This window comes from Meles meles, chromosome 18 (genome assembly GCF_922984935.1).
Source record: "Meles meles chromosome 18, mMelMel3.1 paternal haplotype, whole genome shotgun sequence".
Taxonomy (NCBI): Eukaryota; Metazoa; Chordata; class Mammalia; order Carnivora; family Mustelidae; genus Meles; species Meles meles.
In genome coordinates, this window is record NC_060083.1 from 6,028,146 (window position 1) to 6,053,540 (window position 25,395).

At 49.3% G+C, this 25,395-nt stretch overlaps 2 protein-coding genes across 9 annotated transcripts in view; one reads left to right on the forward strand and one right to left on the reverse strand.

Annotated features, from left to right (window-relative positions):
* Positions 1-14,785, forward strand: part of ZNF18 (zinc finger protein 18) — a 60,690-nt gene extending 45,905 nt beyond the window's left edge. For 7 of the 8 annotated variants that reach the window (XM_045984496.1, XM_045984500.1, XM_045984495.1 and 4 more), the window contains 3 exons: positions 6,406-6,515; positions 13,733-13,991; positions 14,652-14,785. The gene's annotated coding sequence lies outside the window, so the exon portion shown is untranslated. The remainder of the gene's footprint in view (positions 1-6,405; positions 6,516-13,732; positions 13,992-14,651) is intronic. The other variant, XM_045984499.1, reaches the window with a different exon arrangement.
* The window catches only part of DNAH9 (dynein axonemal heavy chain 9), a 326,713-nt gene that overhangs the window by 14,507 nt on the left and 286,811 nt on the right, over positions 1-25,395 (reverse strand). The window contains 4 exon segments of the mRNA XM_045984493.1: positions 15,106-15,288; positions 20,795-20,965; positions 22,812-23,003; positions 24,020-24,211. Of these exon segments, the coding sequence (XP_045840449.1) occupies positions 15,106-15,288; positions 20,795-20,965; positions 22,812-23,003; positions 24,020-24,211 (738 nt within the window).

The following is a 25,395-nucleotide window of genomic DNA, read 5'->3' on the forward strand; positions in this document are numbered from 1 at the left end:
CCTCTGTTGTGCAGAAACTGTTCAGTCAACCCTCACTTCCTCTTCAGGAGGAATTGTTCTATATATAGGTATAGATGCGGTGTGACTGTGGAGGAGTTGAGTTCAGGGTCTACTTATATCACAATCTCAGACCCCCCTCCCCCCCACCCCCATCTGTTAGGGTTGGTTTTTTGGTCACAAATTCCTTTATGATTTTCCTTCATCTGAAAATGTCTTGATTTCTCCTTTATTCCTAAAATATTTTCTCTGGATATAGGATCATAGTCTGTGTGATACCTCACAGGAGGGAGATAGCATAAGGAAGTCTGCATATGGATTTCTCCTGACTCCGTCTATGACTTCTTCCTCCATGATCAGCTGTGTGTATTCTTACTGGCCCATTATAACAGTCTCAGTCATATGTGTAACTGTATGCTGAGATCCAGTCTTCAACTGTGGGAGTGATCTGCGGACAGGATCCCTGACACAACAGCATGTTGTTACATCTTGTTATCTGTTCTGACAGTTCTAATCAGTACTTTGGATGCTTGGACCATTTATATTTAATGCAATTATCAATAGGACAGAGTTTAAATCTACCACGTTTTACTTATTTTAGTGGTTGCCCTAGGGCAGGGGTTGGCAAGTTTTCTGTAAAGTGTTACATAGTAAATACTGTGGGCTTTGTAAGCCACACAGTATCTGTTGCAGCTGCTCATCTCATCAGTTGCAACACAAAAGCAGCCATACACAATGTGTGAATTCATGGTTGTGACCATATTCTAGTCAATGCTTCCTTACAGAAACAAGCTGTGGGCTGGATTGGGCCTGCAGGCCAGTAGTTTGCTAACCCCTCCTCTAGGATTTACAGTGTATGTCTTCAAGTTATCACAATCAACCTTCAAATAATATGCCACATCATGTACAGCTTATGCTATTGTTGATATACATTTTGGTTCTACATATTATAAAGCCCAAAGTAATTACTGTTTTTGTTTTAAAAATCAATTTTTTTTTATGATTTTAAGTGATAAAAAATGTCTTTAATACAGCACACATATTTAACATCTATGGAATTGTTAATTTCTTTGTGTAGATCCAGCTTTCTTTACGGTATCATTTTCCTTCCGTCTGAAGAATTTCTTTGAACATTCTTACATGGTAGGCCTGCTAGATATGAATTCCCGCAGTTGTCTGAGAACATGCTTACAGGCATACCTCAGAGATATTGTGGGTTCAGTTCTAGACCACTGCAAGAAACTGCATATTGCAATTCAGTGAGCCAAATGAATGTTCTGGTTTCCCAGTGCATGTGAAAGTCATGTTTACACTGTACTGTAATCTGTTTAGTGTGCAGTAGCATTATGTCTAAAAGAACAATGTACATACCTTAATTTAAAAATAATTTATTGCTAAAAAATAATTTGTTGCTAAAAACTGTCAACCATCATCTGAGCTTTCAGCAAGTCCTCATCTTTTTGCCGGTGGAGGGTCTTGCCTCAGTGTTGATGGCTGACAACTGCTCAGGGTGGTGGGTGCTGAAGACTGGGGTGACAGTGGCAATTTCTTAAAATAAGACAACAGTGAAATCTGCTACATTGATTGACTCCTCCTTTCATGAACGATTTCTCTGTAGCATGTGATGCTGTTTGATAGCATTTGACCCACAGTAGAGCTTCTTTCAAAATCGGAGTCTGTCCTCTCAAACCCTGCTGCTGCTTTACCAGCTAAGTTCATGGAATATTCTCAGTCCTTTGTTACCATTTCAGCAGTCTTCACAGCATCTTCGCCAGGAGTAGTCTCCATCTCAGGACACCACATTGTTTGCTCATCAGTAAGCAGCAGCAACTCCTCCATTGAGGTTTTATCAGGAGATTGTAGCACTTTGGTCACATGTCCAGGCTCCACTTCTGCTTCCCGTTCTCTTGCTGTTGCCACCACATCTGCAGTGACTGCCTCCACCGAAGTCTTGACCCTCATAGTCATCCAGGAGGGGTGGACTCAATAATCAGTTCTTCCAGAGTCCTCCTGCTCACGTTGATATGTTGACCTCTTCCCATGAATCACAAATGTTCTTAATGGCATCTAGAAATGGTGAATCCTTCCCAAACGTTATCTATTGACTTTGTCCACATCCATCAGAGGAATTACTCTCCATGGCAGCGAGAGCCTTACGAAATGTATTTCTTAAATAGTAAGACTTGAAAGTTGAAATGACTCTTTGATCCATCGGCTGCAGAATGGATGTGTTAGCAGGGGTGAAAACAACATAAATTTCACTGTACATCGCCATCTCCATCAGAGCTCTTGGGTGACCACGTGCATGGACTACAAGCAGTAATATTTTGAAAGGCATTTTTCTGAGCAGCAGGTTTAAAATAGTCTGTAAACCATGTTGTAAACAGATGGGCTGTCATCCAGGCTTTCTTTCTGCATGGAGAGAGCACGGGCAAAGTAGATCTAGTATCATTCTGAAGGACCCTGGGATTCTCAGAATAGTAAATGAGCATTGGCTTTAACTTAAAGTCACCAGCTGCATGAGCCCCTAACAAGAGAGCCAGCCTGTCCTTTGAAGCTTTGAAACCAGGTATTGACTTCTCCTCTCCAGCTATGAAAGTTCTAGATGGCGTCTTCTTCCACTAGAGGGCTGTTTCATCCACACTGAAGATCTGTTGCTGAGTGTAGCCACCTTCATTAGTCATGTTCGCTCCATCTTCTGGAGAACTTACTGCAGCTTCTACACCAGCACTTGGTGCTTGACTTCGCACTTCTACGTTGTGGAGATGGCTCCTCTCCTTAAACCTCCTGAACCAGCCTCTGCTAGCTTTAGACTTTTCTTCTGCAGCTTCCTCACCTTTCACAGTCTTCATAGAATTGAAGAGCATTAGGGCCTTGCTCTGGATTAGGCTTTTGCTTAAAGAAATGCTTGGGCTTGTTTGACCTTCTATCTAGACCACTAAAACTTTCTCCGTGTCAGCAAGAAGGCTGTTTCTCTTTCTTATCATTTGTGTGTTCACTGGAGAAGCAGTGTACTTTCCTTTAAGAACTTTTCCTCTGCATTCAGAGCGTAGGTAACCATTTGGTGCAGGGGGCCTAGCTTTTGACCTATCTTGGTTTTCAACATGCCTTCTTCATTAAGCTTAGTCATTTCCAGCTTTTGATTTCAAGGGAGAGACATAGGACTCTTCCTTTCACTTGAATACTTAGGAGCCATTGTAGGGTTAAAGTTGGCCTAATTTCAATATTGTGTCTCAGGGAAGAGGGAGGCCAGTGGAGAGGGTGAGAGACAGAGGGAGGCTGGTCAATGGAGCAGTGAGAACACATAAATATTTACCAAGTTTGCTGTTTTAAATGGGTCTAGTTGGGGTACCTGGGTGGCTCAGTCAGTTAAGGGTCTGCCTTGACTCAGGTCATGATCCCAGGGTCCTGGGTTTGAGCCCATGTTTGGCTCCCTGGTCAGTGGGCAGTCTCCCTTTGTCTCTCCACCTGGCTTGTGTGCTCTTTCTTGCTCACTTCCTCTCTCAAATAAATAAAAAATATTAAAGAAAAAAAGTAAATGGGCATGGTTTGTATGCTCCAAAGCAATTACAATAATGATATTAAAGATCACTGATCACAGGTAACTGTAACAAATAGAATAATGAAAAAGTTTGAAATATTGTGAGCATTGCCAAAATGTGACACGGAGAAACAAAGTGAGAAAATGCTGTTGGAAAAAATGAGACCTATAGACTTGCTGGATTGCAGAGTTGCTATAATCCTATTCGGTTAAAAAAAAAAAAAATCTGTGAATCTCAGTAGAGTGAAATGCTACAAAATGAGGTATGCCTGTATTTAGTTTTCTTTTTTGAAAGTTGTTCTTTTGGTTGTCAAAGAGGTCTGGGCTTATTTATTTATTAGTTTTATTTATTTGAGAGTGAGTGAGAGAATAAGAGCAGGGTGGGGAGAGGGAGAGAGAATTTCTGTCAGACCCCTCACTGAGCAAGAAGTCCAACACAGTGCTTGATCCCATGACCCTGAGCCCATGACCTGAGCTGATATCAAGAGTCAGACACCCACCTGATTGAGCCACCCTAGCACCCCTGTTGTTTTCTTTTTGGTGCTTTTCCTTTAGTACATTCTCTCTCCACTGTCTCCAGCTTGCATAGCTCCCTACCAGAAGTCTGCTGCCCTTTCTCTCTGCTCCTTTGCATACACTCCACCCCACCTCCTGCCCTGCCGCTCATCCCGCCTGCTTTGGCCTCGGGTTTCACCAACTTCATCATGAGGTACCTTCACATAGTTTTCATTAGGTTGACTCCACATGGGGCGTGTTGAGCTTCTTGTGCCTGTGGGCTTATCGTTGCTGACAGATTTGCAAAGCCATGGCCCTTATTTCTTCAAGTATTTTTTTCTGACCCTTCCCATCACCTCCATCCTCCTGGGACTCCGATGACATGTGTTAGACCACTAGATATTATCCCACAGGTCCCTGATGTGCTGTTCACTTTTTTCCAGTATTTTTTCTTTTCCCCTCACTTTGGATAGTGTCTTTTACTGTGTTTCCATCAGCTGTAAGTCTTCTGAAGGTCTCATTTCTCATTCCGCTACTATATTTTCCACCTCTGTATGTTCTATGTATATGTTCCATTTGTACTTCATCATGTTCCTATTTTCTTCAGTCTTCAACATACACAGCAAACTCAGGATCTTGTCCTAACCTCCTTGCATGTGAATTCCATCATCCCTGCCATTTCTGGTACTTTGCTGACCCACTTTTCTTCTGGATATAGGTCATATATTCCCGCTTCTTTACACGCCTGTAGTTTGTTTTGTGTGTGTCAGACACTATACATTTTATATTCCTGAGTGCTGGATTTCATTATATTCCTTTACACTAAGTGCCAGAAATATTTACTATTTTTTAAAATTTTTATTTATTTATTTATTTTTTTGCCTGCAGTTAATTTACTTGAACTCAGCGGATCTGTTGGTGGCTTGCATTTCAGCTTTGCTGCAGGGGGAGCTTTCAGTACAGACCAGCTTTCCGTCTTAGTCTTGGTCCAGTTTAGTCCTTTTACTAAGTTGATACCCTTCTGAGAATCCTCCCTGAAACTTCCTGTGTTGTTGCTGTTTCGTTTTCTTTTTGTTTTGTTTTTAATTTCTCTGTACTCCAGCTAGTGGGAACACAAACTATTCCCAGCTCTGTGTGAGCTCTGAGGATTGTTCTCTCTGCTCCTGTCTCATGGTTCCTTCCCAGCCTTGGCTAGTTTTTTCCCCTCACTCATGTGCAGAGCCGTAGCCAGCCAGAGTCTCAGGGGTTCCCTCTGCAGATGCCGGAGCCTTTTTGTCTGGGCAGCTCCCTGTCGTAGGCACTCTGCCCTACAAACCCCACTACCTTGCCTTCGTGAGCTCTGGTCTGTGTGTGCTCAGTTCGGTAGAACTGTGGGGCTCTCTCTTGAACTGTAGCCCAGACACTGCCTCCCCATAGTAAGCTTGTGCAGTGAAGGGATTGCCTTCCTTCTTCCCTTTCAAGCCTCACAGTCGTATCAGTGCATGCTTGTCCAAATTGCTGGATTGTACACCATCAAGAGTGAGCCCCAGTGTAAACTATGGGCTGTGGGTGATGGTGGTAATTTAGTGTAGGCTCCTGTTTTGAAACAAATGGGACCACTCTGTTGGGAGACGTGGATAGTGGGGCAGGCTGTGTATGGAGATAGGGAGTATGTGGGAAATCTCTCTATGTCCCTCTTGATTTTGCTGTGAACCTAAAAACTGCTCTAAAATAATTAAATCTTAAAAAAATGTGCCATACTTAATTTTTAACACCATTTGGAAATCTGAAGTCATTTTGATAGAGAAACATAAAATGTGTAACTTGGCTTTCTTAAAAATTTCTCACATCTGCTTACAATATGGTGTTAATTCATTCTGACCATGAGTTTGCATTTGCTCATTGAATGTGGAAGTGCCAGAGACTTGGAGAATGTACTGTCTCTGAGGTTTTGCCAGTTTGAGAGTGAAGAACAATTCAGGAAGAGAGGAAACCATTCATCTTGCAGTTGGTTTCTGAGGTCAGTATTCCCATGACCTTAAGCTGAAGGAGGAATGACTCACTTTCATTATAGGGGCTGAGAAGAAATGACCCCACACAAATTCACCAAGTCTAAGTTGTGTCTTAGGAGAAGAGAAAAGTATAGACTCTAGGACAGCATTTCCCACAAGCTGTTCAGCAAACATCAGTTTCCTGGGGTGTTGCCAGATTGGCTGGGGTGGGCAGTCAGGAAATTTCTGCGGCCAAGCTCTGGGTAAGTGGGTCCTTCTTAAAGACTCCAGCTACACCAACATATAGAAACGTGTTCGCATTTGTACGAGCCCGATTTTGTCAAATTCCTCCTACCTTATCCTCTGTGCCGCTGATTAATATCTGTACTTGCTTGCTTGCAGGTCAAGAGTCAACTAAAAGAAAACTGACCAAGAAAACACTGAATCCCTGTCTTAGGAACATGCTCCATTTCAGGGTCCTGTGACTTGCTTGCCGCATGTCAGCACGGCAGGTGAATCTGGGAGAAGGCAGGCGGGGGGTGGTGTGCGGAGAAGGGTCCCTTATTGTAGATACGAAGGCTAGCAGGCTGTGACCTTAACCACTTTATTCATCCCTATAAAGACATGCTTTCATAATCGAGTAAAAACCTTATTTTTCCTATAGGTCTTCATTCTTTGGAGTCAGTGAGCCGAGCTGTTATTATTTTTTTTTAATAATAAAGCTCAGATGCCTGGGCTACAGTCCAAACGTAGGACTCAAACCTCCAGAGGGCCAGGAGTGTCCATTCGGAAAGGGCACTTTCCCTGATGGGTCTGAAGCAGCTGGTGCCCTGGGCTCACAAGGGGGTCAGCAACACCCACATCGTCCTCTGCGAGTGGCCACAGGGTGCACCCTGTCCTGAGGGTCAGTTCCTATCCTTTTCTTCCTTATGAACATGGTCTTTGCAACCAGCTTTCACTTTTCTGGAGCAGGGGAGGAGAGAAGGAGGGAAGTGGGAACGATATGGACAGTGCCCTTGACGGTGACCTCAGCCCACCCGGCTGGGTCTTCTGATGGAGTGCCGGAGGACCCGAAGGCACGTGGGCCAGGGTGGCTGCCTGCTGAGGGGGTACTGTAAGTTGTCAAAGGGTCAAAGCAAGGCCCTATCAGACCTGCACTATCAAGTCAGCGCCCAGTGGCTCAGAGTACAGAGCTGGACTAGTTCTCCAAGTCAGCGAGCTGGAGTTCAAGTCCGTGCGTCCTTCATGTACTCAGAAACCGATCTGGTGATTTAGCCACAGGCAGCTTAGGAAACAAAAAGTCTGACGTCCTAAAACATCTGAATAATCAAACATGATTCTTGGAGCACCTGGGGGGGCTCAGTTAGCTGAGTGTCAGACTTCAGCTCAGATCATGATCATGGGGTCCTGGGATTGAGCAGCGGGGAACCTGCTTGTCCCTCTCTCTCGGCCTTTTCCTATATGGCCTTTATTTTGTTGACATAGGTTCCTGTAACCCTACTTTGTGGAGGTTTTTTTTCTTCTTTTTTAATCATGAATGGATGTACTTTATCAAGTGCTTTTTCTGCATCAATTGAAGCGATCGTGTGGTTTTTATCCTCTTATTTACGTGATGTGTCGTATTGATTTGTGAATATCGAACCACTCCGTCTCAGAAATAAATCACACTTGATCGTGGTGAATGATCGCTTTAATGCATAGGTGGATTCAGTTTTCTAGTATTTTGTTGAGAATTTTTGCATCTCTGTTCATCAGAGATACTGGGCTGTAGTTCTGTTTTTATGTGTGTCTTTAATCTGGTTTTGGTGTCAGGGTAACGCCAGACAAAAGGAGTGAATTTGGAGGTTGTCTTCCCTCTTTTATTTTTTGGGAAGAGTTTGAGATGAATAGGTATTAACTCTTCTTTTTTTTTTTTTTAAATTATTTATTTGACAGAGAGAGAGGGTACAAGTAGGTAGAGAGGCAGGCAGAGAGAGAGGGAGAAACAGGCTCCCCACTGAGCAGAGAGCCCGATGCGGGGCTCGATCCCAGGACCCTGAGATCATGACCTGAGCTGAAGGCAGAGGATTAACCCACTGAGCCACCCAGGCTCCCCAGGTATTAACTCTTCTTTAAGGTTTGGTAGAATTAATTCGCCTAGGAAGCCATCTGGTCTTTTGTGTTTTGGGGAGTTTTAGATTAGTGGTTTAATTTCATTGCTGGTAGTTGGTGTGTTCAAATTTTCTATTTTTCCTGATTCAGTTTTGGGGGGCTATATGCTTCTAGGAATTTATCCATTACTTCTCGGTTGTCCAATTTGTTGGCATATAATCTTTCATCATCTCTAACAATCTTTTGTATTACTGAAGTGTTGGTTTTTGTTTCTTGTCTTTCATTTCTGGTTTTGTTTGTGTCTGTCCATCGCCACCGCTCCCACCCCCCGCCCCACCCCCGAGAGCCAGCGTGCATGAGCGGGCTGGGGAGGAGGAGGAGGAGAGAGAATCTCAGCATGGAGCCTGATATGGGGCTAGATCCCATGACCCTGAGATCATGACCTGAGCTGAAACTAAGAGTTGGATGCCCGGGACACCTGGCTGGCTCAGTGGGTTAGGTGTCTGCCTGCGACTTGGGTCATGATCCCGGGGTCCTGGGATTGAGTCCCAGGTCAGGCTCCTTGCTCAGCCAAGAGCCTGCTTCTCCCTCTGCCTCTCCCCACTGCTCCTGTTCCCTTTCTGTCTCTCTGACAAATAAAAAAATCTTAAAAAAAAAAAAAAAAAGAGTTGGGTGCTCAACCAACTGAGCCACCCGGGCCCACCCCTCCCCACTTTTTAAAAATGAGTCTGCTAAAGGTTTATCAATTTTGTTGATCTTTTAAAAAAAATCTCCTGGTTTCATTGAGCTGTTCTATTTTTGTTTTTCACTTTTTGTTTTAGTTTTTATTTCATTTATTTCTCCTCAGATCTTTATTATTTCCTTCTTTCCACTGTTTATTCCTCTTTTTCAAGCCCCGTTAGGTGTAACGTTAGGTTGTGTGAGGTACTTCTTGCTTCTTGAGGTAGGCCTGTATGGCTATAAACTTCCCATTTTGAATTGTTTCTTCTGCATTTCAAAGCTTTTGGATTGTTTGTGCTTTCATTTTCATTTGTCTCCATGTAATTTTTTAAAAAGATTTTACTTATTTATTGGAGAATGTGTGCGAATACACAAACAGTGGGGAGGGGTAGAGGGAGAATCAGACTCCCCGCTGAGCTGGGAGCCCGATGCGAGTCTTGCCCCCAGGACCGTGGGATCATGACCTGAGCTGAAGGCAGATGCTTAACCAACTGAGCCACCCAAGCACCCCTGTCTCCGTGTATTTTTTTTACTTCCTCTTTGATTTCTTGGTTGAGCAATTCATTGTTTAGTAGCTTCTTATTTAACCTCCATGTGTTCTTCCCAGATTTTTTCTTGTGGTTGCTTCCTAGTTTTGTAGTGTTGTGGTCAGAAAAGATGCATGGTATGACTTGGATCTTTTCGAATTTGTTGAGATTTGTTTTTTTTTTTTAAAGATTTTATTTATTTATTTGACAGGCAGAGATCACAAGTAGGCAGAGAGGCAGGCAGAGAGAGAGGAGGAAGCAGGCTCCCTGCGGAGCAGAGAGCCCGATGCGGGGCTCGATCCCAGGACCCTGAGATCATGACCTGAGCCGAAGGCAGCGGCTTAATCCACTGAGCCACCCAGGCGCCCCTGTTGAGATTTGTTTTGTGGCCTAATACGCAATCTATCCTGGAGAACGTTCCATGTGCACTTGAAAAGAATGTGTATTCTGTTGTTTTAGGATGGAATATTCTGAATATTTGTAAATTCATCTGCTCCAATGTGTCATTCAAAGCCACTGTTTCCTTGTTGACTTTGTTTGGATGATCTCTCTGTTGATGGAAGTGGGGAGTTAAAGGCCCCTACTATTATTTGATTACTACTGATTACTTTATTATTAACTGTTTTAAGTATTTGGGTCCCCCCATGTTGAGTGCATATTTACAACTGTTGGGGTGCCTGGGTGGCTCAGTTAAGCATTGGCCTTCAGCTCAGGTCATGATCTCAGGGTCCTGGGATCGAACCTGCATCAGGCTCCCTGCTCAGTGGGGAGCCCACTTCTCCCTCTCCCTCTTACCCTGCTGTGTGCTCGCTCACTCCCTCGCTAGTAAATAAAATCTTTAAAAAATATTTACAGTTGTTGTATCTTCCTGTTGGATCATCCCCTTTATGATTATTAAGGGTCCTTCTTTGTCCCTTGTTAGTCTGTTTCAGCGTCTGATTTGTCTGACGTAAGTATTGCTACCTCACCTTCTTTTCACATCCATTTCCTGGATAAATGCTTCTTCACCCCTTCATTTTCAATCTGCATGCGTCTTTAGGTCTGAAATGAGTCTCTTGTAGGCAGCAAGCAGATGGGTCTAATTTTCTTGTTCATTCTGTAGCTGTGTCTTTTGTTGGGAGGATTTGGTCCATTTACAACTGAAGAATTATTCATAGGTATGTATGTACTTACTGCCGTTTTGTTAATGTTTTACGGTTGTATTTGTATTTCTTCTCCCTTCCTTTCTTCCTTTGCTCTCTCACTGTAAGTTGGCTTGCTTTAGTTATCTGTTTGGATTCCTCTCTACTTTTTGCATATCTGTTACGGGTTTTGACTCGAAGTTTACATCTTCTGCATATAGCAGTCTATTGGAAATTAATGGTTGCTTAAGTATGAAATCTGGAAGCACTAAATTTTTACTCCTTCTTCCTCCATATTTAGGTATGTGGTGTCATGCTTTACATCCTTTTATCTTGTGAATCCCTTGAATGATTTTTATAGGAATAGTTAATTTTACTGCCTATTTGCTTCCTCCTTTTCTTATTCCTGCTGATGGTCCTTCCTTTCTACCCAGAGAGTCCCCTTGAACGTTTTTTGCAAGGCTGGTTTAGTGGTGATAAATTCCTTTTTGTCTGGAAAACTGTCTCCTTTTATTCTGAGTGACAGCCTTGCCGATGAGTGTTCTTGGCTGCAGATTTTTTCCTTTCAGCACTTGAGTATATCGTGCCACTGCCTTCTGGCCTGCAGAGTTCCTGCTGGAAGATCTGCTCACAACCTGATGGGGTTTCCCTTGTATATAACTGTGCTAGCTTGAGGCACCACTTTGAGGCACTGGAGAGTATTGGGGGGGGGGTGATCTGCAATGTGTGTGGGTTGTGGGAGACATGGTCTTAGAAAGGTTTGCACTGGTCTTCTGGAGGAGGGAACCCACGCCATCAGGCTGGAGGCAGTGGGGTGTAGCGTAAGCATGTCAGGTAGTGAATGTCCCCACGCTGGTCCCATAGGCAGCAGTGTGGTTTCGCTGGAGGGCAGGGGAAGGGAAATGGCACCTGGCAGCTCCTTTGTTCTTGCAGGAGTTTCCCTAGTCTGCCCCCCCAGACTTGCTCTGAGGTCGGTAATTAACTCTCTCTCCCCTGTGCCCTAGGCATTTTTCAATCTGCTGCTTCTATGGTATATCTATCTGCACAGGCCGTTCATTTGCTGTGCCCTCTCCTTAAGGCGGGGACTCCGTTTCCTCTTGGCCTCTGGCTCTTGCAGAGCTGAGCCTGGTGATTTGTAAAATTCCAGGGTTTAAGTCATACTGGTTATAGGAACTCATATAATTTGGCCTCTCTGGTTTTCAAAGCCAGGTGTGAGGACTCCTTGGGGTGATGGTCTGTTTCTCTCCCTTCCCTGTGTGCGTGGCTGCTTCCCTCCCGTGGACGGCCACAGCTCCCCACTGTGTCTCCACCCTTCCCACCCTCTTTGCTGTGCCTCTTTACCTTTAGCTGCGGAGTCTGTTCTGCCAGTTTTGGGGTCATTTTCTGGGTTAGTTACGCTGATGTGTTACCTATAGCTGTACCTGTGAGGGAGGGGGGCTTGGGGTCCTCCTACTCCACCGTCTTCCCAGTCTCTTTCCTAAGTATGGCGTTTCATTTATGCTTACAGAACACCTCGATTTGGACTAGTCACATTTTAAGTGCTGACCTATCATTTGACTGCTCCTGTAGACTGGTGAAGGTCTAGGAATTTAGCTTCTTGTAGAATTTTTCTACTTAGGCAAAGGACTTGTAGAATTTTTCTACTTAGGCAGGGAACAGAATATGGCCTTTGGAAGTTATACCTAGTTGATATAAAGAAAGAAATTGGCCTTTAGGAGTTTTGTACATCAGGCTTTTGTGCATTTGGTTATTGGGAGTCAGTACCTTTGACCAGTCAGCTTGGACTACTTGCAGAACCTGTTTTCACTGTGTAAGGCTCAGAGCCAGATGTCTTACTGTGGTGAGTTCCCAAGGCAGTTCCTCTCTGTGGGAACATGGTTGTGGCAAACTGACCTCTTTTCAGTGCCTACCCTATCTTCCTACACCACTTTTGTGGCTCAAAGCCTCTACAGTCCTGGGGCTTAGCATACTGTGCCTCCCAGTTCAGCTGATACTTTTTGGCTGGTAGCCTTATGGTTTCCCATCCAGCCAATTATGAATGGTTACAAATACAAGTTTATCATAAATGCTAGGAGTACTGACTTCATGATTTAATTAATTTAATTAATCTCCTAATTTTGGTGCCCCATCTGATGTGCTGGGCAGCGTGAGTGGCCCTCTGTCCTCCTGTGTGCCAGCTGACCCACTCCCAGAACTTGAAACTGACTGTTAACTCTTAATCTCACAGAACAAACTGACGGTTGCCCGGGGGAGGAGGGTAGGGAGAGGGTGGCTGGGTTATGGACACTGGGGAGGGTATGTGCTATGGTGAGTGCTGTGAAGTGTGTAAACCTGGAGATTCACAGACCTGTACCCCTGCGGCTAATAGTACATTATATGTTTATACAAAAAAAGTGACTGTTCAGGAGAGTCTCAGTCTGAATGTCCTCTCTGCCCCCTGCCAAGTGAGCCACAGTCAGCAGAGCCAGCCGCGTGTCCCACAGTGGCCGGCTGGGAAGCCAGGAACGCTCACTGCTGCCACGTCAGACACCGCGCTGTGGGGCCCTCCCGTGCACCCCTAGACTCAAGAACACTCCCTTCCCTGAACTCTGCTGCCCTTCCCCTGGCACGGCCCTTTCCCCATCTTTCTCCCCCACGTGCTTATCTTAACACTGTGCTCCACAAATGACCCGTCACCAGAACCACCTCGCCGCTGCTGCAAAGCACAGGTTTCCGGGCCCCGGCCGCAGCGGGGAGCTGGGACATGTGCTGTGAGAAATGCCCCGGGGGGTCCGGCGACCAGGCGGCAAGACTGGGTTTAGGTCACGGCATTTAAAAATATCTCATCTCTAGCTCCCAGAGGGACCAGGAGAAAAAGTCCGAGGTGTCCCGATGGCCTGTCACCACATTTACACACTGCGTGGACCCTCTGCTCTGCCCAGAGCAGGGGACTCGTAGAGCAGGGTTAGGGCTCCTCTGTCGGCTCCTCTGGAAGATTCTTCTCCTTGGCCCCACCCACTGTGACCCCCTTCTCTGCTGGCCCCTCCCTTGATGCCACAGACTTCTTTCTTCCTTTCTCTTCCCGCATCTGTGTGTGCCTTCTGTTAGGACCTGCCCGCCTGCTCATTCTTCCCAGGCCGCCCTTCTGGAGGAAGGCCCCCCTCTCGGTCTCCCGGCACCCTCCTGCGGGGAGTGCTTAGACCTGCCCAGGGAGCTCATTGGTCAGCTTTGCCTGAACTAGACTGAGAGCAAAGAGAAACCTCTTCGTTCATCCCCTTCCTCTCTGCCCAGGCATAGTCTGTGATTCCTGACATCCGACCACGGCCGCAGCTCTTGGAAGAAAAAATGAGGGAACTGGAAGGCGGGTGGGTAAACAGACTGCGCCCAGTTGCACGGACCCCGTAAGCTGGGATTGCCGCAGACCTCCCGAGTCACTACCAGTAGACACCTGCGTGCCGCAGGAATGGGGCTGCGTCACGTGACCCGCCCAGTCCTCCTCCACCTTTGAGATCGTCCTATGGCATGTGGCATTTCGTTTGATTACAAGCTGGTACGTAATTTGGAAACATCACCAAATGCTGTCTTCAACATCCCTTTCTGCCTGTCCTTTCTCCTCACTTCCCTCCACCTATACTGGGGAGGAGGAGCAAATTACCAGATTAAAAGAAAAAAAAAGGCCCAGTAATTCAGAGTCCGCAGGCTTGTTTCCGAGTTTCTAGGGGACAACCTGTGACAGAACACCCAGTGTTCCTCACGTGCGCGGGGATCTGTGGCCGTGTACCTCCGAGCTACAAAACTGGGTTCTCACCTCCCCTCTGTCTGGGGCTGGTTCTGTTCACGAACGCACCCGTGTACGCTGACGGCAGCCCCTTCCTCAGCTCCTGAGAGGCAGCAGGACCCCCTGTCACGGAGGGGCAGGGTCACCACAGCCAGGCCCCTGACATGGTTCCCTCCTGGCACATCGAGGAAACTTGTGCGAGGCGCTGGGGACAGAAACAGACTCACGCAGTGTCTTTGCAGGGTCTTAGGTCTTTCCTACAACCTCGATGTTGTAAAAGACTGTTCTTGCCCCTGGTGGCTCGATAATTATCAGCTACACTTCGGGGGTACTTACTACACGCCAGGGACTGTTCTAAACTCTCGATGTAAATGAATTTCTTTCCTCCTTCCCAAAGCCTTATGAAGTACGACCATCGTCCCTGTGTTACAGGTGGAGAGGCGGAGGCCCAGCGAGATCCAAGCCACTTTAAGGCCACACAGTGAGGAAGTGCAGGGGCCAGGGTGACCCCGGGGCCGCCTAGTTCTACAACCTCTCCTTCTATCCAGTGCTCCTTTGCCCCCGACGAAAGCTGCTATGTCAGCAGAAGACACCAGCCTGTCAAAACCTCCCTCTTGCTTGCTCCTCGGGCAGCTCGCGTGTGCTGACTGGCCGGTGTAGCACGTTCCGACTTCACTAAGGCTTCGCTCGTCGTCGAACTTTGGTCTTGGAGCCCCTGCAGCCCAGCCAGACCCTGGTTTCTGGGAGGGATGCCGTCCCAGGCATTCGGATTGCTCCAGGACAGCTCTCCAGCTCGCGGGTCCCGGCACCCCCTCTTCCTCTCCCCTGGGCGTCTGGCTGTGTCCTTTGGCCGTGACATTTCCCAGCAGGACCCCCCTCCCCTTACCTTCAGGCCGAGGTCCAGCTCCGTCAGCGAGCGCCGGATCTCGCGGGTGAGGACGTTCATCCGCTCGCACTCCTGGAAGGCGACCACGATGTAGGGGGTGCGCTCCTCCACTTTGGCCAGCAGCTCTGGCATGTTAAACTCGTCCGTCATTCGCTCCAGGATTTCTTCCAGGAGGGCCTTGACCTGCCCCGCGATGGGAAACACGGGGTTATGAAGGGCTTCTAACCCCCCAGGACTCCAGTCCCCTGTGACCCGCTGGTCAAGATGCCGGTCGGCCATCCCGGGACTGTACTCCTGCCTGCCTGCTCAGGTCAGCCGGCTCAGGCCCTGGGGACCGACCGTGGGCTGAGCAGCCAAGAGAACAGAGGTGCCTTTCCGAGAGTCGGGAGTTGGGGAAACCCGGGGCTGGCCCAGTTCGTGGTGGGGATCGAACTGGAAAGACTCGGGGTCGCCTAGGGTGGTCGCCCCATGAAGCTGGAGCGACGAGTGGAGGGATGAATGGTTGTGTGCTCACGCTCCCCATTCTCTGTTTTTTCCCTGAGGCCTCGCTGCACTTTCTGTCCGCCGGTCCTGGGCGAAGCAGCCCCAGCTGTCACGGAGGCCTCCTCCCAGCCCCACGGTTCCTTTCAGCACAGACTGTCAGCTAATTAGACCAGGGGAACTGGAACCACCAGGGTATCTCTCCCGGAAAGCTGGAACCGAAGCACGGAGATCCTGGGTGATCCCGGGGCAGGCACTTAGAGGCTGAGTCTGCCATTCTGCAGTAAATGAGTAAGCCCAGGAGGTCTGCAGCAGAGAGAGGGAAATGGAACGAGTGCAGACGTGCTAGAACACGTGGCCAGCAGGGAGGGGGGAGGGAGGGCGCCAGCCCTGCCTGGGTCACGAGAGCCGGGCTCCTGGGCACCTGATGGGGTGGGCGTTGTTCATCTCCTGTAATGGCTTGTGAGACCCCCTCCTCCCCGTGGTCCTGGGGTGCCTCACGGGCCCGAGCCTCCCGCAGACCGAGGCCAGCCAGATCCTTATGCCCAGGAGCAGGAGAATGTGAATCTTGAGCCTGAGATTCAGGGACAGGGAGTGGCCAGAGCCACTGACCTGAGGGCCCTGAAAGGACGCTCTTCTTTCTCCCTGGGGCCCTGGAGCTGTTGGGTTTCTGTCCTTTCTTGAGTTGGTTCCTTTGACACAGTGGGCTCATTTCTTGCCTGTTTCAGCTAAATTCATCTCTGTTGCTTGTAGCCAAAGACCCTTGGCTGAGTTAGTACAGTTCCGTTAGGTATCACCCACGTGAGTGTGAGCAAGTCAGCTGGGCCTCCTTTTTTTTTTTTTAAATCTATAAAGATTTCCAAGGGCAGCTTTCTTCCCCCGCGCCTCTCCCCCAACTCCCAGGGCTGATGCAGAGATCAAATCGAGGGAGCCCGTGGCTGTGGCAGCATCTGAAAGCTGTGCAGAGCTACAGAGGGATTATTAATACTCACTTTGCCTTGTATTGTTAACACACAATACCGTCTCTCAGAGAAGAGCTGATGTCTGGAAAAGGAAAGTAAAGCCTCCTCTCCCTGTCAGGAAGGGCTCTCTGGTGCCACCACAGCAAAAACCAGGACAGAACTTTAACAGTACCTGAGAGCTGCTGCTGGCGGAGAAGACAAATGCCAAAATTATATCATGTTTCTGTCGCTGGAGCGGAATTTGAAGAAATAGCCCTATATCCGTGAGCTGCCGCTCGGACACCACACAAAGAGATGAAAAGATCGTCTGCAGGCGCGGCCCCAAAATACACGGAACGTGGAGAAACAGAGTTCTCTTCTGTCCTGAGTGGGGCGAGCAGGATTTGGAGACTAAGCCTGAGGTCAGGGAGGACTGCTAGGGAAGGGAGCGGGTGCACAGACCGGGGGGAGCCCAAGGGCCTTCAGATGGGAGGAGTGGGCTGCAGGGGATATGGCCTAATTTTTTTCCATAAGCAAACTCCTCTGCCTTTTTATTTCTCTTTTTGAGAAATAAACGGTTACCATAAAAAGCTAAGCATTATAGATACTTAGAATATTAGGAACAAAATCCTGTCACAATCTTGTCTCTTCCCTCAGAGGCGGGAGAGAGAATGTTAACTGCTCTGTGTTTCTGATTCCTGCAGACGTCCTTCAGTACACAGAACTCTGTCCATCTCGTATCGATGATACTTACCTGTCCTCTCGTCCTCTCCCTGTGCCCACTCCAGCCTTCCCCCTTCTTCTGCCCTCTCCCTCTGTCCGTCTATCACTAGAGGAGTCATGCTACACTTGCTTTTCACCTTGTAATAAATCCTGGACAGATTACAGATACACACAGATTTGCCTGTTAAAAAACAGTATGTAGGGACACCTGGGTGGCTCAGTCGGTTAAGCCTCTGCCTTCGGCTCAGGTCGTGATCCCGGGGTCCAGGGATCGAGCCCTACATCGGGCTCTCTGCTCAGCAGGGAGCCTGCTTCCGCCTCTCTCTCTGCCTGCCTCTCTGCTTGCTTGTGATCTCTGTCTGTCAAATAAATAAATAAATAATCTCAAAAAAAAAAAACCAGTATGTATTTTCTGTGCATACTGTGATGTACAGAAGGTGCTAAATGTACACATAGGATAGTATATAATTTATCTGTTAGTTCACTGGTTACCACGATTTATTGTTCACTTCCCTTCTGATGGCTGTTTGGTCCGTTCATTCGTCCTATAATCAATCTGTAATGAATATATATACACCATGAAATCTGTGTACTTTGGCACGATTCTGCTGGCTGACTTTCTAAAAACAGAATCATGGGTAAAAAAATACGTACATTTGAAATGTTAGTAGCTGTTGTTCTGGAAGTGAAACCTCCACCAACGGAGGGAGAACGCCCGTTTTCTGACGTCCTCACCACGGGATACTATCGCCTTTAAAACTCTGTACCATTAAGTGAAAAATGGTATTTCACGTGCCTTCATGGAGTCGGGAGCGACTCTGAGAATTGCTATTCATTGGTCCTTTGTATTACTGTGACCTTGTATCCCTCTGTCTCCCTCTTCCGTCCTCTCTTCCTCCTCACCTAAGAACTCGTCGTATATTAGCAAGATCGCCCCGTTCCCAGTGAGCGTGGCAGAGTGTCTCTTAGCTTGTCTCTGACTTCATTCAGTGTTTTTAGCTTTGCACATCTTTTAAATTCTTCCAATCACCAGATTTGTCAATCTTTATCGATTCAGAGTTGTTTTTAAAAAGGTTTTGTTTTTAAAAAGTCTTCTTCTTTGTATGATCACAAACTCATTTACTCAGGTTTTCTTTCAGTACTCATTACGTTTTCATTTAAAAATATCTCAGTGTGGGGGCGCCTGGGTGGCTCGGTGGATTAAGCCGCTGCCTTCGGCTCAGGTCATGATCTCAGGGTCCTGGGATCGAGCCCCGCATCCGGCTCTCTGCTCCGCAGGGAGCCTGCTTCCTCCTCTCTCTCTGCCTGCCTCTCTGCCTACTTGTGATCTCTCTCTCTGTCAAATAAATAAATAAAATCTTAAAAAAAAAAATCTCAGTGTGGCCACCTGCAAGGTGCTGTGTTATAAGGAGTCAGAGCACCTGTTTCGCTTTCCTCCAGAGGACGAGCCGCTTGTCCAATACTAGTGAAATCCAGTAGTCAAGAGCCCATGGGGGACACAGACCCCGCATCCCCTATACAGGAAGGGTGTAGGTTTGAGGGAGGCCACTGCAGCCAGTGCGATGGGCTGGATCGTGTCCCCCTAAAACACATGTTTTAGGACCCCCCCTCCCCCGACCCAGTATCTTAGAATGTGACTGTGTTTGGAGACAGGGCCCTTAAAGAGGCAATTCAATTAAAATGAGGCCATGAGTGGCCCTTACTCAATGTGACTGGCATAGAAAGAGGACAGATGCACAGAGACACACAACAGGGGCCATGAGCTCAGGGGGAAAACCTCACGAGGCCACAGGAGAAGACCTCCATCCACAGGCCAAAAGAGAAGCCTCAGAAGAAAAGCAACCTTGCTGACACCTTGACCTTGGGCTTCCAGCCTCCAGAGCGGTGGGAAAATACCCTTATTGTCCAAGCCTCCCGGTCCGTGGGACTCGGTGATGGCAGTCGGGCCAACTAATGTGGCCAGGCACCCCCTGATGAGTAGAGGCACTTGGGGACAGCAGTTCCAGCTCAGGTCATCAGAGGAGCCCATGGAGTCCCCACAAGAACATCCAAGCGGGGGCCGAAGACGGTGGAGGAGGCCGTGTCTCCCCGCCACTGCCCGTCCCTGGTGCCTGGTGGCCCAGCGGGACACCTGCCCCAGGTTCTCATTCAGATGGAGGCGGGCAGGGAGGAGATCCATGCCCTGTGCCGCCTCTGGGTCACCTTCACGTTCTCTGCTCTTCGCCGCTCCGCTGAGCTGTTGTGTCGGTGTGAAGGAGGACGTGTGAGCCCAGCGCTCACGGCCCGGCCGCTCGAGCAGCACACACACAGCCCCCTCCCTGGTGTGGTGCATGCAGTCCATTCGCCTCCACCACACACACACACACACACACACACACACACACACACACATGTCATTCCTGGAGCTGGACACGGGGGATGAGGACCTTCTGGGAACCAGCAGCTTCTTGGAACCCTGCCTGGAGAACCCTCAGTCTCTTCCTTGGGTAGCCCTGGCTTTTTTCAACGTTAGGTCTGGAACAGTTTTCATTCCTTGGGTTCTGGGCAGCATAACCTTTCTTCTCTTCCTTTTGTTCTCAGATTCTGTCTGACGCCATAACATAGTGGGGTCAGCTGAGCGGTGTGACTCAGAGCAGCCTTCTCGAAGGACGCTCACCAGGTCCACGTGCCTAACCCAACTCCAGAGGCACAACTTCAGGCTCCGGGGCTCGCCCTTAAGATGTGAGGACCACCCCATGGCACCACTCCACACCTCTGAACAAAAGTCCGGCTACTTCACTAGGAGGTGGGTTGTTTTCCGAAAGTCAATCCCCGGAGCCTAGAAGTCGGTAACCACCCAGCTTCCCGGCCTTCAGTCTTTCCTCGCAAACCCAGTTAAAGGAATCCGGGCAGCAGGGGAGCGGAATGGGGGGAGTGGGGGACATCGTTCAGGGAGACGTTTCGCTGCGGCTCCTTCCTGTTCTGCCCTCACAGCACGCACCCCAGGAGAACCCTCAGATCGCTTCCAGGGGTGCGACCTCACCCCAGACCTGACCCCAGTCTGCCCTTCTGCCTTCCTGACGTTTCTGCAAGTCCTGTGCCCGCAGCCCTTCCTCACCTGTGTGTTCCCGCAAAGAGAAGGCATTTTTGTTTTCGAGTGACTCCGCCCAGTGAGCCTCTTGTAGCTGGGGTGCGGGTGGCCTGGGGTGCGGGCGGCTCTCGTGAGCGCAGCCCTGACCCCGCACTGCTCAGCTTGCTAGGAAGTCCCGAGGTCCCTTCCCAGCTCCCCACGCCTCTGCTGTTCCTGCCTTTCTTCCTTTTGGCAGAGAAATGGACTAGAGACTGTCTTCGGGTGAACGAGAGAAGCAAATCAAGCCCTGGGGCAGGTGCCTCCGGTGACTAAGCCGGATGACCAGCGCGGTGGGTCAAGGCCATATGGCCACGCGGGAGCGGAAGGCGTGTGAGGTGTGGTCTCCGCTGCCAAGGCGGCCGGCAGGAGGAGCATCTCAGGGCCGTCCTCGGGCTCCCGGAAGCAGCTCTGGCCATCCTCCTCCCCGCCCACCTACCTTTTCTTCCCTCGTGGCGCCTGCTCTGGCTCCGGCGTGGCCGTCCCGGGGCTGCAGCTCCAGCACCGTGCGGAAGAGCTTCTCCGAGGTCTGGGTCAGGAAGCCGATCTCAGCATTGGGGTGCAGGCCGTAGAGGTAGGGCGACTCGGCAGGCAGCTGGTCGTCGATGTACTGCAAGTCAGGGCTGAAAGTGACACACGAGCCCAGCCGTGGCTCCCGTCTCCCCTCACCGGCTGCTGCCAGCCTCGCCGAGACACCATCTGTCCCTGCATGCCGGGCCGGGGTCCGGACCTTCCAAGGCCACGTGGGCATTCTCGTCTTCAGGAAGCTCAGAGGCCCCGATCTGTCTCCAGTCTCCCGCGCTCAGCCTGCTCCCAGGTCTGTACCTGTCCCTCCCTCCGCACACCTTCCGAGTCCTCGAGAAATACCCCTACCTCGGGTCTCATTCAAGCCCTCTTGCGGCCCCCGCCCTCTCTCCCTTAAATTCCTCTCTCTTCCCCATTGATCTGATCAGAGATGATGAACCCAAATGCAAACATGGGACCACGATCAGCGGTGGGACAAGGCGAGTTTTGCTGTTAACCAGGGAATTCCTGCCTCTGGCAAGAATTACTTGAATTAAAACAGTTTTTAATCGTGCCATCTGAACAACGCATCCCTGTACTCAGTGACAGTGGGCCTCCGTCGCTGTCCCTAAAAAACTCTGTCCCTCACTGTCTTCTCCGAATGTTTTCTGGGTACCCCTCCAGTTCTCTCCGCTACTGTGAGAAAGTGCCCCTCAGGGTGAGCTCCTGATTCGATTTTGATTTCCTGCTGTGTCCTCTCGTCTAAGTAAAAGATGGCTCATTCCTTAAAGGCAAATTCGTGTGTTTACTTTTGCATTTCTTCCAGCCCCCAGCACACCCCTGAACTCTTGGTCGGTGCCCTGTAACCACCTATAAGCTGGTGGACTAAAGAGAGATGTAAGGAAAGTGAAAATCCCTCTAAGTCATTTGGAACCTGCAAACTCCACCGTCACCCATCCCCAGCTCGAGCCTCTTGTCGGACACTAGGGGGCGCCCTTGCACAACTTTCTCTGCCTTTCGGTCAAGCAGTTTTTAAAAATTCCTTCTTTTCTTTAAATAGTCGTCGTGTTTGAAATTTCCTTTCACAGGTTCAAGTCTTTCTGGTTTGAATGACTTTGGCAGTTTATCTTTTTCAATTTTATCGTTTTTTAAGAGAAATATTTATTGAAGTAATCCCTTTACCCAATGTGGGGCTCAAACTCATGACCCCGAGAGCAAGAGTTGCCGCTCCTCTGACCGAGCCAGCCAGGCCCCCTTCTGTTTAAATTCTATGAATTCAAAACTTTTTCTTAAAGTTTGTAGTTACTGTTTCTGTGACTGGTATTTCCCTTAAGGCCGGTATTCAGAGTTATTTTAGGCTTTTTTTTTTTTTTTCATTATCCTTTAACATATCTTTCATGGCAGGCTAAATAGGCAAAGATGGTCACTTTAAAAACAGCTGTGGTCTTAGCCAAACGAGGACTCAAAGTAACAGTCCAGAAGAGCTCCCTGGGAATGTGCGTGCGCAGGGGCCTGTGTTTACAGCAGCCAACAAAGAGCAGGAGGGGTGAGTGACCTGCCCACGTGGTCGGGTCCCTCTGAAGATACTTAGACTCGCTAACATCAACTTACTCGGAATTGACCAAGTCCTTAACCCAGAGTTTTGCTCCTAATGGCTCTGTCAATACCTTGGATGAAAATAATCAAACGAATGCCCCAGATGTTATTTGTAGAAAAGAGCAACGAATAGGGTTATTGAACCGAACATCAACAATAGAAAGAGCTATTGTATTGCTAATTGGAGGCTGGGAATCCTACGGCTCTCAGATCAAACAGGGCAAACTTGGGGCTGAGAACCGCACTCCAAATAAGCTCTGTTCTACAGGCCGTTCTTCCCGGCCCTGTGTGAACGTCCCTGGTCCTGCAGGACAGACTTGAAGGAAGCCCCAGGTCCCGCGTGAGCAGAGCCTTACCTGATGGTAGCCAACGAGATCCAGGTTGCTGGGGAGCGGGAAACCCGGTGCCAGAGACAGCTCTCCTTCTAGCATTTCTGGCCTGATGAATTCCTCCAAATACGTCCTGCAGAGTCTCCTGTCCCAGTCATCTGTGATGTGGCCTCCATACATGATCTCTCCAAAGAGGTAGCGCAGATCATCATAGGGGACCTGGGAGACGGGGAAGAAAGAGCTTCGCACAGACATCGGGGCTGCCCTTACGTGTGGGCAGAGCGTAAGCCACAAGACGGGATGATTTTCAAGACTAGGAGCAATGATGTCTGCACCTGCACACCCACAGCACCCCGGGGAGCTCAGTAAATGCTTGGAAACTTACATCCGAGAGTGAGGAGAGGCAAGGTGCCAACCCCCTTGCGTATATGCCTTCTCTCTTTCATGGTCATTAGTGGTGGCCAGGAAGTCAGGCTCCACCTGCAAGTCCCTCCCATGGCAAACAGCACACGGGACAAAGTAAAGACCGGGGAACGTTCCTAATTCCATACCACTTCTCAGCATATTCATTTACGGTCTCCTTCCAAGTTCAAAGTGATTGAAATGGAGCAGACAAAGTTAAGATAGTGACGTCGGGTGGGGAACCACAGGCGGAAAGCCTTGTGTCAGTGCAGAGCATGAAGAGGGGGTGTTTGGGGGTGAGCTTCCCAAGACGCCGGAGTTGGAGGCAGAGCAATGGCTTAGGGCATCTGGGCCTGATGCATGTTTCCCGCCTGCAAGCGGAGGGGGGCCTTGCTGACGCTATGTTTGGTCTGTGAACAACAAAAGCCTGGATGGTCTCGACATTCCCTTACGTGGAAGGGCATGGGCTGTTAGTCAAAGTTTTCTGTGAAATGAACACAACAGAGAAGGGAGAAGTTCTGTGTTCTTGGCTAATTCAACCAGGAACAGGTATCAGGTGGGCATGGTCTAGTGGGTCCTGGGACACAGACTCAAGGGACTCACTCGCACCAGGTATGAGTCACTGGTTTGGTTTCCTGAGCTTTCTGGGCCCTAACCTCACCGTGGTGCCCTTCTCGGCCTCACACTGGCCCTGGGCTAGCCTTTCCTTCCTGTACTCGGAGAGTGTGTAGACCATTTGCACCACGTGCCCTTTCTCCCTGTGCCAACTGCGTCACCCTTCTGAGGGGTGGCCTCGCCCCTACCCCTCGCGGCGCTGGCCAGAGACTCTATACCTTTGCGTTGGCCTCCAGGAAGTTGTAGAGCACGTTCACAGAGATGGTGAGGTCCCCGGTGTTGAAGGGGTAGGAACGATTCCATCCCTGCGGCCCGAACTTCCGTCTCTCCGCCACCACCCCGTGAAAGTAACAGAGAGCAAAGAGGATGCTCTTAAACTCCGTCTCCCGGGAGCACATCTCCAGCGTGTCCTGCAAGGCAGGTGTGGCCTCCGACGTTAGCACAGATCTGCTGCTGCGCAGCGTGGACCAGCGCGTGGGTTATGGCGGTTGGAAGTTGCACTGGAAAAGCTCCCCGTAGGTCCTGGTTGGGTCTGGACGTACAGTCCGACTACAGATTGCACTGTGGGTGGGCGCGGGCTTAGGGTCTGAAGGGACCTCAGGGAGGGGCTGGGCTCTAGTTTAGAATCTGAGTTAAGGTTTTAGATTCAGGTTCTTACAGGGTTTGGTTTGCAACTGACGTCTGCATCCCTGGGCGTTCCAGTTAAGTCCCCAAGCATAGCTGACGGCAAACGGGGTCGTGGGTCGTGCGGGTTGCGTGGGACATGGGAGTGACACTTTGTGCGGGGGTGCGGGTAGGGACTCCTATAGTATCATCTCGGATTTCTCCCCTTTCTGTCTGCTCTTCTTGCCCAAGGTGGAACCAGAGCAGGTCATGGCCTGTGCGACCACGGGGGAGGATGGGAATCGGAGCCGCAAGACAAAGAGGAGTCCCATGCCCTTCGCCATACCACCTGCTCCCCTGAACTTAAGCTGGTGGGACCAGCCACGCGGCTGCAGGAACAGGAGCACAGAGGGGTCCTGCCTGCCGTGCGTAAGATGGTGGGGGGGGGTGAGGCTCATGAGGAGGGGATTAAAGAAGGGACAGAGGGAAGAAATAGAAAGCGAGAGACAATGCAGAGGAAGGCAGTGAGATTGTGCTTCGCAGATTTTAAGGGGGTCGGTGGTGCCGGTGTGGCAGGTGGGAAAGTGCATTTTGAAGGCGTGGAAGGACCAGAATCCTTACATTGCCTGGAATGAACAAGAATTTCCCCTGAGTGAGACCCTTTGTCATCAGGAAGGAGCAAGATGCTGCAGGCAGAGCCTACAAGGGACGCTTTCAAAGCTCGCGCCAGTTGGACTGGGTTGAGTCCTGCCGTTTCGTCCCAGGACTGGTCCGTAGACTTCACTCTCCTGGGCAGAAACAGAGGAGACAGGACCCGTTCAGCTTCTACTGGATCTGACTTTTCCATGATGAGCCCAGGACAGTCCCCATTTCTCCCAGGATATGTGGGGGTCCCCCTGTGCCTTTGCTGGGCACCATATCGGGCACAAAGCTGTGGCTAGGAAAGGTCAGAGGTGGCGCAGAAGGACAAGTCACTGCCCATGCGAGCAAG